The sequence below is a fragment of the Phaethon lepturus genome, unplaced genomic scaffold, assembly GCF_000687285.1.
Source record: "Phaethon lepturus isolate BGI_N335 unplaced genomic scaffold, ASM68728v1 scaffold5560, whole genome shotgun sequence".
NCBI classification, from domain to species: Eukaryota; Metazoa; Chordata; class Aves; order Phaethontiformes; family Phaethontidae; genus Phaethon; species Phaethon lepturus.
In genome coordinates, this window is record NW_010509781.1 from 116,478 (window position 1) to 129,432 (window position 12,955).

Sequence of the window (12,955 nt, forward strand, 5' to 3'; positions counted from 1 at the left end):
ATTCTAAAATACAGTTGGCTCTTTTCCTTATTTATGGCATGACTGAATTTTTTTACCTGGCATTAATAATTCAGTTTAAATGCAGACAGAGTTCTGCACCCTTTGAGACTGTATGGGAAGAGCCTCTGAAAAAGCTGACGTTTTTATTGTCTTGAAAACTCACTTTAATTAGGGATAAATATACGTTATGACCACCAAAAATGTAAAATAATATGAAAAGTTAAATGGATGTCTTACTAAGGTCTTGACTCCAGATCAGTTAAAAACAAATGCCAGCATTGGTAAATCATGATTTTGTATCTTTTGCTTGTGTGACTAACCTTATTTCACATTGGGGGGGATTGCTGGGGGATTCTGCTAAAGTATCTGATTTTTTTTTTTTTTTTTTTTTTTTATCTAGGCATTGAAGGTCCTGAGAACTGCAGAGTTTGCTCCTTTTGTTGTTTTTATTGCTGCACCTACGATTACCCCAGGCATTAATGAGGTATGGCGTGTTGCAATCTAATGTCCTATCAGAGACAGACTTAAGGATGAGATTAAAATATGCAGATAAGACTCTCTAATTGTTTCTTTGTCTGTAAATGGAGAGACAGACAGTTGCTGGTAGCATTATTAAGTTGATTGAGATGTATTTATCATTTATTAACTGATTTTTGTAATTCAAAATATGAACTTCAAGTTGAAGGATCCACATGATGTGTTCTAAGAATACATATTCTTTTATTTCATTCCCTGCCCTAGCTCAAAGATCCATTTCCAAATCATTGACAAATCATTAGCCCAAATCAATCAATTCTGAGTTGCAATGCTAGCACTAGATTACAGCTGGCCCGCACTGAAGAAATGGGTGTGTGTGACTGTGCTGTTATCCCACCTGCATCTTTTAGTATTTTTTCTATACAGCAAATATATAGCAGAAATGGGCTTGTTAATTTCGAAGACTGTTCTCTAAGAATTGGAAGCTTTGACCAAAGGGGTAATTGCTGAGTCCTGAATTTCCTACTTAGTTTTTATAGTGTATCATCTGCTCTGCAGATTGCTTTTGATTTCAAAGATGATATCAAGCAATTCTGGATTTAGTTCACAACAGGGCAAATAGTATTTATACAAACATTTTATCTGCTCAGTCTTTTTTAAACCATGATAATTAAGGTATTTAATCAATTCGATATGACCATGAATCTGTTCCAAATCTCCTAGATGTCTCCTTGATCACACAAAAATAAAGTCAGAAGCCCTGTCTCTACAACCTGTTTCTCTAGAAATTTAACTACAATATTATAAGTATGAAACTATGACACCACTGCAGCGGCTTGCAGGAAAATAAGGAACAAGACAAACACATTTAAATGCAAATACCCTGAATGATTATTAAAATAGCGAGTGGAGAGTGAAAAGCATCGGCCTTGAGCTGCGATTTTACTGGCAGCTGAGGCTTCCACTAGTTCACTGTTGCTGAAGGGCGCGATTCTCTCTAACTTGCTTCTGGGACATACGCTGCCTGTCTGCACTGGCCATGGCACTTACCAGATCCTTCAGTGTTACGTAGCTCTAGGTTGGATTTTTGTCCCTTTTCAAGCAGCTCACAAAGGCTCTGACAAGCACCTCTGCCAAAACAAGCAGTGAAAGCTTATAGCCAGGAAGAGCGATGGGAGGGGGGAGGAAGCATGTTTTAACTTTCACAGCAGTAAGTTATGTCATTAAACTGTGTCTTAACGGACCCATACCCTAACTGGCGAATGTCACGAGCGTACAGACGAAGATCCCTCAGAACATCACAATCTGCGATGTTAGTAAAGTGAGAGTTTGTCTAACTGCTTGTGTTGGCGTGCGCTATAAATCAGTACGATCTTGAGAAAATACTAAAATTTTGTATTCTACGCTGAATTCGCCTTTGTGCAGGCAAATGGCATGGCATCACTTAAAAAACAGTTAGAATCAATCTTAGGATGTGTCAGGCAAGCATTGCGCTCACAGCAGTGCTCAGGCAGCTGGGTACTCTGTGGGGTTGTGAATTGCCTGGGTTTGTTGCCTCTACCTGTGTCTCAGCTCCCAAACAGCCGTCCTTGGCCTCACTCGTCTGCCAGTGATACTCAAGTTTTAATTTTCCAGCTGTAGGATATAATACAGAGACATTTGGGACAGCTCATCTGAGAGAGAAAATGTTTTGCGCGGAACACTGGGAAGAGGACAGAAATGTACCTTTTACAGTAGTGGTGGGGAAATATTTGTTCATGCCAGAGAAAGATTAGTAGAAGTCAAGTATTGTGTTCTAAATATTTGCATTAACTCTGTAAGACTGTGTCTTTATTTTAAGTTCCTGTGACTAAAATCTCTGTGCACGCTCAGGCACATGAATTGCTGAACTGGAGCCGCATGTATAAAGCATGCTAATATGTGAAGCCATTAAACTTAAGGAAAGGGGGGGCCAGGAAACGGTAATAGCAACAGACCTTAGCCAAATACAGGATCCTATTTTCCAAGGTTTACTGGGCTGCACGAAGGGAGATAAGCAAATTGTGCCTGTGTATTAGCAGCCTGCAAGGCAGCGAAGGAGGGTGGAGAGTGCGTGTCTCATGTTTCCCATTCATGCTTCCTTTTTGAAAGGTTCATTTGCATAATGAGTATCCCTTTCTGTTTATCCTCATATCCTCCTTTGTTTATTTTACTTATGCTTTTTGAGAACACCTCTGTAAATGACTGTCCTTTTTTCCCCTTTTATGTTTTCTTAAATTTCACCTTTGCTTTTCTTTTCATTTTCCTGCACTCGTACTAATTGTACATAGCTGCCAAAATGGTGCAGAAAATTGCCTGTAAGTACCAGCTAGGGGCTGACAAGGTAGTCCTGGTTATTTCAGTAGTTTTAGAACGTAGATATGCTCATTCCCATTCAACATTACTTTCGCCATTGGAATAAAAATTTAATGTAATAATGACTTCAGATATCTGCGTTAAAATTACCTGCTAGTTAAAAGAACCTTGAGAGTAAAATTTCTACCCTCACAGCTGCGCATCTGAACTTTGTGGTAAAATCAGTGCAGATGCCTCTGTCTTGAGACACTTTATCATAGAACACACAAAATATCTCAATAACCAAGGACCACACAGCAAGAGTTAGGAGACAAAGTATTAGGCTTTCCAACTGAATGTAGCAGTGCACTATGAGCAATTCTGCAAAGCACAAAACAAATTTAAATCATATAGGAAATCTCCCAGAGTGTACCCACCCGTCTATTCACAAAGGAAACTTAAATCATATTATCGCTGTGCTGAAACGGAAAGAGGAGGGAGCATATCAGCAAACATTGGAGTGGTTCCTCCTTCCTCCAGCTGTTTTCTACCTCCCATTGCCCAAACAGCAGCAAAGAGGAGTTGACAGGCTCCACTTCTTTGATCTAAATCTTTATTAGGCCATGTGTAAATCTTTATGGAGCCAAATTCTTCTGAAATCTAGCTACACTTCCTCCCTTCCTATAGCCAAAGAATAAAAAGAGTTTTTCTGAAGAAGTTTGCAGTCCACCAGCTGTTTAAACTGAGGAGAATTTCTTTCTGTTGGAGCAAAATTGGCAAAGGCCTGATGTTGTGTTTATATGTTGTTCGCAAGCTTAGTAGGGAATGTTAGTAATTTGTTAGGCTGTGCTTTGCCTGTCACAAGAGGCAGCTATTGTCCTATGTAAGTTAAGGCCAAAAAAAACCAGCCCTCGGAGACTGAAGATACCACTGGTGGCCATTACGCACAGGGAGAGATTTTGTGGATAAAAGCCATGTTTCACTCCTTTCTGTCCCAGCTATGGAGAAGAAGGAGAGAAGACTAGGAAGGTGAACCAAATTCTAGCCATAGGAAAGAAAAGTCTGTTCCAATAATGGGGACACTCCAAGTAGACCCGCATAAAATGCCTATTACATGAGAGCTGAGGGAAGACGACAGATGTTCTGCTCCCAGATGTGAAATTATTGAAGTTGTGGCCATTCATTTATCTGTCTTCAGCTATCTGAATGTTTTGATAATTATCTTCTTTCTTGACACTATTAAGAGCACAACTGCAGAAGAATATTGTTCTTGGAGAATAATCTGGGGTGTTCACTATTCAAGATTTAATTAAGAAACTTGACAGAAACTGAGAGGAAAAATTTTGAGGACGTGTTAGCTTCAAAGATTAATTTTGGCATTCAAGTCTTACAGACAGAGGAAACGCTTATCCAAGTCTGACAAGCTTTTGAATTTGCAAATACTCTATCACAAACACAGGTGAAATTTGGCCCCAGAATAAAACCAAGAACTTGTAATCTCCTTTATTTCTGCAGAATTTGAGAAAGTTTGAACCCATTTGAAGATTGTTGCAATGGCCTATCCCAAACTTATTACTGCCCCTAAAAGTATGTGAAAGAAATAATGTTTTACATTTCCAACAGGCGAGGAAATTTAGATATTCTAAAATATAACCCACTTCGATCCCAATAAAGTTGGATCTAGGAGCAGCTAAGTCAGGGGAAAAAAATTAATGAGGTTTTGAAACTCTAGGTTTTGTGACATCTTTGTGTACAAGGCAAATATTAATATTCATTCTTTACCTACCAGCTGTTTGGGTTTTTTTAAATGAGGTAGCTGTAAGTCTTTCAGATTTTCATGCTGTCAGTCACAGAACGATAGATGCTTTTGTGAGAAAAGTTCATTCACATACTTGTAGTATGTGTAGTATGTAGAAAGATGACACTGATGGGGAATCTGAATAGCAGTTTAAAAGCTACATATGACTTAACTGTTCTAAGGCTTCATGGGGGTTTTTCAGTGATAGCCTTGTGCTATGAGACTGAAACTCTTTTAAAGGTGCAATGTGATTTTGCTAAGTCTGGCTTTAAATGTAAAATTAATCTTAGCTAGGTATGTTTAAAGCACTGAAAATATTCTGCTTGACAAGTATGATTTTTTTTTTTTTTTCCCCTCTGTAGGTCAATTTAAACAGAAAAGTTTAGATCCTCAGGTGATACAAGTTGATGTATCTTTTGGAATCTCTGAAAAGTTGTCAGATTACCTAACTAGGTTTTTGGCTTAAAGATACTAGGCCATATGAAATCTTCCACAAACATATTTAATATTAGTATTGATCCATATTGTTCAATTTGATAATAGCATAAATTAAATTTGCATGCGCTCGTATCTTCTACAGAAGTCCCAGGCATCGCTGGCGATGCATAATGGGTCCGTACAAGGAGCATCCCCTGTAGAGAAGCACATGTGAGAAGTATTTGTCTGACTTTCTTTGAATGAAATTTGTAGTAGTTATTATCCAAGTGAGGGTGACGTTCCCCGCCCCCCCCATTTGGGGCTGCAGCTGCAGGAGGGAAGCAGAACTGTAACTTCGGGACAAAACTTCTCCTCCAGAAGTGGCTGGTTTCGTAGCTACGGGGAAAGAGAACTGTCTCAGCGCAGGTTGCTCCCTTCAGAGGACCTGAAAGCCACTGTTCCACAAATACTTGTCACCGTAATTACAAATACTTGGGAAGTTTAAACAGCAAAAAGGGCAGGGTTTCGTATTAGGTAGATAAAAATCCGTTCCCGGAATAGTTTCTTGTGAAAACAGCTATAGGCACTGTGTCTGTACTTCCTGCAGGCTAAAACTCTGTTATAATAAATTGATTGATCAAGTAGGGTGACCCTATAGATACTACAGAGCAGCAGGAAAAAAATACCGTTCATATTTAATTTTGCCCCATATCCACCCCAAACTTGTGGGGCAGGAAGGACTTGATTACTTTCTTGTGGCTATTTCAAGGTTCCTGAAAGCCGCAATTTTTTTATTTTATTTTATTTTATTTTTTTTAATTTCTAAGGGAATCTGCAGGAAGAGAATTCAAATTTATAATTGCTGCAGGGCCCTAGAAAGACGCCATTTGCAATCCCGCGCTCTCCGAAGGGCAGACCGCACTAACAGAGCCCATCGCCGTAGCGTTGCGGCTGCCCAGAGGCCGGTCCCACGAAGTAGGATGCACTTGTTTCTGGAAGGGGGCTGGCGGAAAGCCACGGAGGTCACCGGTCTGCTGTCGCTGGCCCTTCCTGAGCGCGGGCGGCGTGCTCCGTCTTCAGGGTCTCGCGCTGAGAGGTGCCAGGCATGGCACGCTCAGAGATAGGAACCAGAGAATAACGCGGAGTGAGAACTTCCGTATCAGTAAATGATTATTAAAGGAAGTAGACCCAGAAGACTAATGTTGAACGGTGAAGCATTACCAAAACTGGGAACGGCTGATCCCTGGCAATATACCTTCTCCTGTTTCTCGTGTTCTTACCCGGACATAGGTCTAATAGTTCATATTTGTGCACTTCGTATGTTCTATTCATGTATGGTCTCTGTTGCTCCGTGTCTGTGCTGCTTCTCTAAGCTTCCATCCTCTGCCTTGCTTTTTTAATTGTAGACTTGTGCTTTGTCTCAAGTAACGTCAGTAACTGAGTGCTTCAAGAGAGAAATTGTGCCAGTTCTCCCGTGTGATTTCCATAGATGTAGGCGGGGGACCTAAACCACCCAGGCCTCCCTAAGGCTTTTTTGCCCGTTTCCTTCTCCGTAAGCAAGAGTTAGAAAGCCGTTGTAGAAGAGTACGAAAGGATCCAATGTCTCTCTCTCCCATTTTCTTTTCTGACCGCCGAACAGGATGAATCTCTTCAGCGCCTGCAGAAGGAGTCAGAAATCCTACAGAGAACATATGCACACTACTTTGACCTAACAATTATCAACAACGAAATTGATGAAACTATCAGGCACCTGGAGGAAGCCATCGAGCTTGTGTGTACAGCCTCACAGTGGGTCCCGGTCTCCTGGGTCTACTAGAGCGGTCATGAGAGAATTGAGGGGGGGGGGGAAATAAATCTGTCATTACTGGGAACCACCTCATACATGGAAAACCTCTTTGTTATTGACCTTGTGTCAACAGGTCTTGGCCCCTAGAGACTACCTAGATGTAGTGTGACCTAAATTTATAATTATTGTCATGTCCAAATAGATAGGAGGAGGGGGGAAAACAAATTAAACACTAATTTAAAGAGACAGTATCTTTTTTTTTTAATCATTTCTCCTAAACTTTAATAAAATGTATCTTTAAATATATGTATTATTCAGTCCTTTGGAATGTTATATTTTTGGAAATCATAGCTTTTTATTTCAAGGGCCCCTAAAAACTGCACAAAATAGATGCTGCTTTCTATAATCTATTTTAATAGTAATAATAATATGATTCTGTTACCTTAACTTGGGGGTGGAACACTACATTCTTTTTAGAGTCTGATTTTATGGATTGGAATACTTTGCTTTCCTTTATTTATTTGAAATAATTAGCCTAGTGGTTACGAAACAAATTCATGAATTTTAAAGGCCTTTCTTTGCTTTTTTTTCCCCCTAGGATAGTATTTTTGAGTACTTTTGAGTAACATCCAGATAATGTGATACTGTCTCTTTGAAGAACTCTGTAAAACTTTTAGAAATTTGAAATTGGGTCTTGACTCTTAATGCATGTGGACAGTCGCAAGCGTTCATGCCGTTGGTGTATCTGTGTTGAAAAAACCTGTAATCTACAGCAAAGTACATTCCGTTCATGGGAACACGTACCCAAGGGAATAAAGTAAAATATTATTCTGACTAAGTTGTAAACCTATGCACATCCCTTGCATTTTGGGCAACTTTATAAAAAAAAAACAAACAAACTGATTTTTATTAATAATAATCATGTAGTGAAATGTGTTTGTAATTTTGTCTCAATTTAATTTGTTGTAAGGTGGGAGGGGGCAATTACTGGTTTCACCATTTCAGATCTGTGTTGTCTGAGAGTATTAACGTTTTAATTAAGTTTAAGCAAAGAAATGCTGATTTTTAATATGTATGTAATTGTTAAAAAATGCACACATTTTAAAAAAAAAATACTGTGCAATGAAGAAACCAGTTTAGGCATTGCGATAAACTGACTATTCCAAAAGACTCATCTGCAACAGCCCTGTAAATTCCTTTAAAAATGGTAATTGACTCTACAGTCTGACCAATTTTTTTTTTATTTTAAATATACTTCCTTTTATGTGTTCAACAATTAAATGCTTTTGGGTCCTTCATTTCATTGCAGGGAGTTTCAAGAGCAAATCAGTGACTCTTGCAGTGAGAAAGGGTTTCTTAAAGTCTTTTAAGGGAAGGCCCTGGTAGGGGCACAGCCTGCAGTCCGTGCCAGGGGCTCTGCTCCGCCTGCATGAGCACAAGTTCAACTAATTTACAATTAGAGCCCAGCCAAGTCAGAAAATATAACCATGTGCTGACCTGATGTTTTGTTTCCCTTCTCCATGCTCTCGCTGGCCCAGATGGTTTGCATTTTTTTCTGAAAACGGTTAACAGAAGCAAGCATTGCCACCAAGAGGTGTTCCTTAAAATGATTTATCTTAAAAGCTTGGTTGGCTGTGCTGTTGTATAGTATGAAGTTCAGTGTTTATATGAAAATGGTACAGTGTGCTCGAAGGATTTATCCTACAGTTGAGCTGTCAGCTGTAACCGATCTGTGGGCTGTTCCGGTTGTTTGGGACCACTGCACGTGTAATCGGAAAAGGTTCTCACGGTTGAGCCTTTATCACAGGGGTAATTATCATAACGTGCACAGGCTGCTAATTTCCTCCTACCTACTCCTACTGCAGGTCAGGTGGCCAAAACCTCTGTTCTTCTAAAATCCTTAGGTGAAATCGGGCTCCAGCTAGGCGTCCCAGCCAGCCAGCTCAGGCAAGGTGTTCGTTTTGCGCAGCGTTCCCAGCACAGCTTGCAGCCTGCAGCGCGGACGGGAACTTGATCCGTCGCTTTACCCCACCCGCTGAACCCTCTCACGCTACAGCTGGCATCACCGTTCTGCGACTGCGTCCCAAAACAAGTACCGGAACCGAGTCCCTTGAGTTTGTAGTTTGTGGAGTGTTGGAAACTTGCCGATGAGAAACCGTGTTTTACTCGCAAGCCAGCGAGTAGGAGGGAACCTACTGGAGTAATAGAATTTAGCCCCTGTAAAAGGGGTAGGTACAAACTGTGAACTATTTAATGAGTAAGAGGTAATTTTTCAAGTGGCCGTACCGTGTCATTTTACTGCTGGATGAACCTTAGCGGGTGTTCCTGTAGATCAGCTGTTGCAAGGGTAGTATTACACACTAGCTGAGCTCATTGAAGCGACAGGTTCATTCACTCTCAAAACTACCTCTTTTCCCAGTAAAGCACAAAGATGAGAAGACCTACTGAAAATCAAGCAGAGGAGTGTTTCTGATGTTAGAAATACAAACTTCTTCTCTGGTAAGCATTGCTATCTGACTTCAGTGGCACATTCTTCATCTCAAATGTTTATAGCATTAAACAGGTAAAGTAATTTTGGTAATTTGGGTATAGTCCACCATAAGCGTTGCGACTACACATTTTGGACTCTGTTAATGTGAATTTCTTGGAGCTTCTGTGTATTCAGCCTGTAAGGAAAGAAAACTCATGAGCACTCAAGGGTGCTTCTGCCTTACGCAGGTGACAATAAGTAGTGATTTCATGTAACTAATATGCTTTTCTTCTCTTAAGTGGAGCTGCCATTCAGTTAATATTACATAGTAGAAAGACTAAACTGGACAGCGTTGTTTCTTTTATTCTCACTGTATAGCCTTTTATCAAGAGACAAAAACTGTAAAGCACATCAGTCCTGCCTCCTCTCTACCGCAGACTTTTTTCCTTGTAGGAACCTTCAGTAGCAAAAGATTAACTTGGAACTCCCCTAGGCTTTAAGTACAGCTGAACCACGCAGCCCAGTGAGCTCCGTCAGCCGGTTTCAGCACAGTCCCAGGAAGCACAGAGCAAGCCCAGGACTCCTCAGTCTGCCCGATCCACGCCTCCCCTGCCTCCTGCCCTGCCCGAACCCTTCTGATGCCTCTCTGTTATTTGCATGGTACGTAGAGGGCAAAAGGCTGCCATAAATTCAGCTGGAAGTTTCACCCGCGTAGGGAAGACTCATGCAGGTGCGGCACTAATGTTACGATTTTTTTTTTTTTTTTTTTTCAATCTTCAAGTGGAGAAGGGTCCTCCTAGTGCTGTAAATATCACTGCATTATTTAGAGCGCCTCTTGGACTTCTCTAAATTTATGCTGAGTGTGACCTCAGAAGCAGCCCTGGGATTGGGAAGAAAAAAATATTTCTGTTTGCCCCTTTTATACTTTATTTTTGTACAGGGGGCTCATAGACTTGTAAAGAAAACCTGATCTTATCAGTATGCTGCCTCTCAATCTGACTGATGCCTGTGATTTCAAGGTGTTAAGTTGGTCCAATAAATGTTCATTAACCTCTGCTTCCATTTATTTAATAAAAGTACAGTAGGTTATTCAATGTCTAAGAGTGGTAAGATTATTGCTTTGAAACGGTAACCTAGTTCAGACAATCCTGGACACTGTCACGCAACCCATAGCATGCAACTCTTTAAAATCAGAGGGACATTTCTGATCTTATCACCAAAACTTAATTCCTCCATATATTATAGCATTGGTTTTCTTTTCCTTTTGATTTGGGTCAGGAGAGATGCCCCACTAGGCTCCAAGTGAAAATATCGCTGCCTACTTCAGAAACTTCATTAGCAAAGTTACTTAGTTGGTTCATCATCTGTTTTTATATGCTAAATCGACAGAGTAGGAGCTAAAGCAGACACCACAAAAAGTCTGCTTGCTTTATGTAAAGCATATTAATTTTCTTAATCACCCTGTCTTTCAGACTAGTTTCTTCACTACTTTTAATGAGCTAAGAGATACCCGTAACTCTTACCAAGGAGACGGCTGCACATTATGTCAAATAGTCACATATAAATTAAAAGAGCTGCACAACAGGAAATATATCATAGACAAGCAGGGCAGACGTAACTTCTGAATGATGAGTGCCTTGGGTGCTTACCATGAGGCTGAGTACACAAGCTGGAGTTAGAGGAGAGTGTATTTTTTTCCAATGCTACACAAAAAAATACAAAGCCAGCTCCAACATTTAAATGTTTACCATGTGGGTTTTTTCACTTGCTGATACACACAGTTAGTGCACTTACAGTAATTTCTACTTTCTTCCCCTTAAGTGATTTTTAGCAGTCTTCTGCTCCAATCCTGTGAAAGCTGGACTGGAGCAAGTACGGAAGCTTTTTGACTTTTGATTTACAGGAAAGACGTGGACCTGTTGGAGCAGGTCCAGAGGAGGCCACAGAAATGATCTGCTGTGAGGACAGGCTGAGAGAATTGGGGTTGTTCAGCCTGGAGAAGAGAAGGCTCTGGGGAGACCTTCTTGCAGCCTTCCAGTACTTAAAGGAGGCTCGTAAGAAAGATGGGGACAGACTTTTTAGCAGGCCCTGTAGCAATAGGACAAGGGGTAACGGTTTTAAACTAAAAGAGGGGAGATTCAGACTAGATCTAGGGAAGAAATTTTTCCCGATGAGGGTGGTGAAACACTGGCACAGGTTGCCCAGAGAGGTGGTAGATGCCCCATCCCTGACAATGTTCCAGGTCAGGTTGGACGGGGCTCTGAGCAACCTGATCTGGTTGAAAATGTCCCTGCTTATTGCAGGGGGGTTGGACCAGATGGCCTTAAAGGTCCCTTCCAACCCAAACTGTTCTTTTTTCTATTCTATGATTTGGGCTCAAAGGCTTTTAAAGCCTCTATTCCAGACCTGTACATTACAGAAATAATTAATTCTTACCTCAGAAATATGTTTCCCACAGCTGTAATCTCCGTTAAGATTTTAGACAGCTAGAAAGTTGATTGCTTTTCATATGTCTTAACCTTTTCTTTTTAAGAAAAAATAAAGGGGAGGAAGGGGTGTATGCACGTCCAAGCATTCTGCTGTATCGCTTCTTAGCAACTGGGAAGGTTAGTAACAAGCAAATTAAATTTGGCCACATCTCTACCATATATTCTTAGGATTAATATATAACTTGAGCTTTATTTTGTGTTGTGGAGGATAGCTGAACTAGTAGCGTACTCCACGCTGTATCCCTGAAAGAGTTCATGTTGAGTATTAGCAAAGTAATAGCACGTTTTCCCTTATCAGCAGCCATAGCTAATTTTTCTATTTGCATAAAGGAAATACCCATGGGGAAGTGAGGCATTTGCTTTTTTTTAAGTGTAACTCATCTTGAAGCTGAAACAGGAGTCTCTTTTTCTCCATTGCCAACCATTCAGATGGAGTCTTTGCCTTCACTGCTTTTCACAAAATGGTCATGGTGGTGGGGCAAGTGCTGAAAACATCAGGGGTATCATGCTGAATGTCACAGTTAACGAACAAGGGATGATATCTAAAGCATGGACAGGCTTTTAAAAGAGAGATGCAGCAGAGTAGGGGGAACTCCGTGATGTCAACCCATGCCCAGATCTGCTATGGAACTAATTCATTGAACGTGTGAAAAGAAATTTGAATCGATACAAAACTAGCAGAATTGTCTTACACTTGGGTCCATCTTTATGTAACCGTGGGGAGGGGGAACGGGTGGCATCACACTCGGAAACCTGATTTTAAGGTACGCTTTCCTAGCAGTTGGCAAACACGTCTTACCCCTCTGTGCTACTTGGTATCCTTATTACAAAAGATCTTTGAAGATTCATCTCCATGTTATCCAGAGAAAATTGAGGAGAGAGAGATTGCTGAATAGTTTTGCAGAGTATTTTATGTTAATCAACAGTAAATATTACACGTTACAACAATGTTACAGCACATAATACTGAATGCTGAAGAATCATTCCCAGGCTTACACAGAAATTAAGTTTTTAAACTCAGTCCTTTTTCACTAAATTCAACAATTCAGATGTCTAAGCATCTCCTTACTCTGCTTTACGCCTGTTTCTGTTTACTAGGATGGATGTAACAAAAGCAACAGCTCTGTGTCAAAAGCATAGCTCAGTAAAGATTTATGAAGTTACCCAGTAGGTGAAAGAAGATAAATTCCACAGAGTTATTTCCT

The 12,955-nt window shown here is 40.5% G+C and overlaps 1 protein-coding gene across 1 annotated transcript in view; it reads left to right on the forward strand.

Moving 5' to 3' along the window:
• Window positions 1-8,067, forward strand: part of CASK (calcium/calmodulin-dependent serine protein kinase (MAGUK family)) — a 97,357-nt gene extending 89,290 nt beyond the window's left edge. Inside the window, exons 21-22 of the mRNA XM_010285019.1 lie at window positions 401-484; window positions 6,645-8,067. Coding sequence (XP_010283321.1) covers window positions 401-484; window positions 6,645-6,821 — 261 coding nt within the window. The 3' untranslated portion in view covers window positions 6,822-8,067. The remainder of the gene's footprint in view (window positions 1-400; window positions 485-6,644) is intronic.
• Window positions 8,068-12,955: the final 4,888 nt, after the last annotated feature.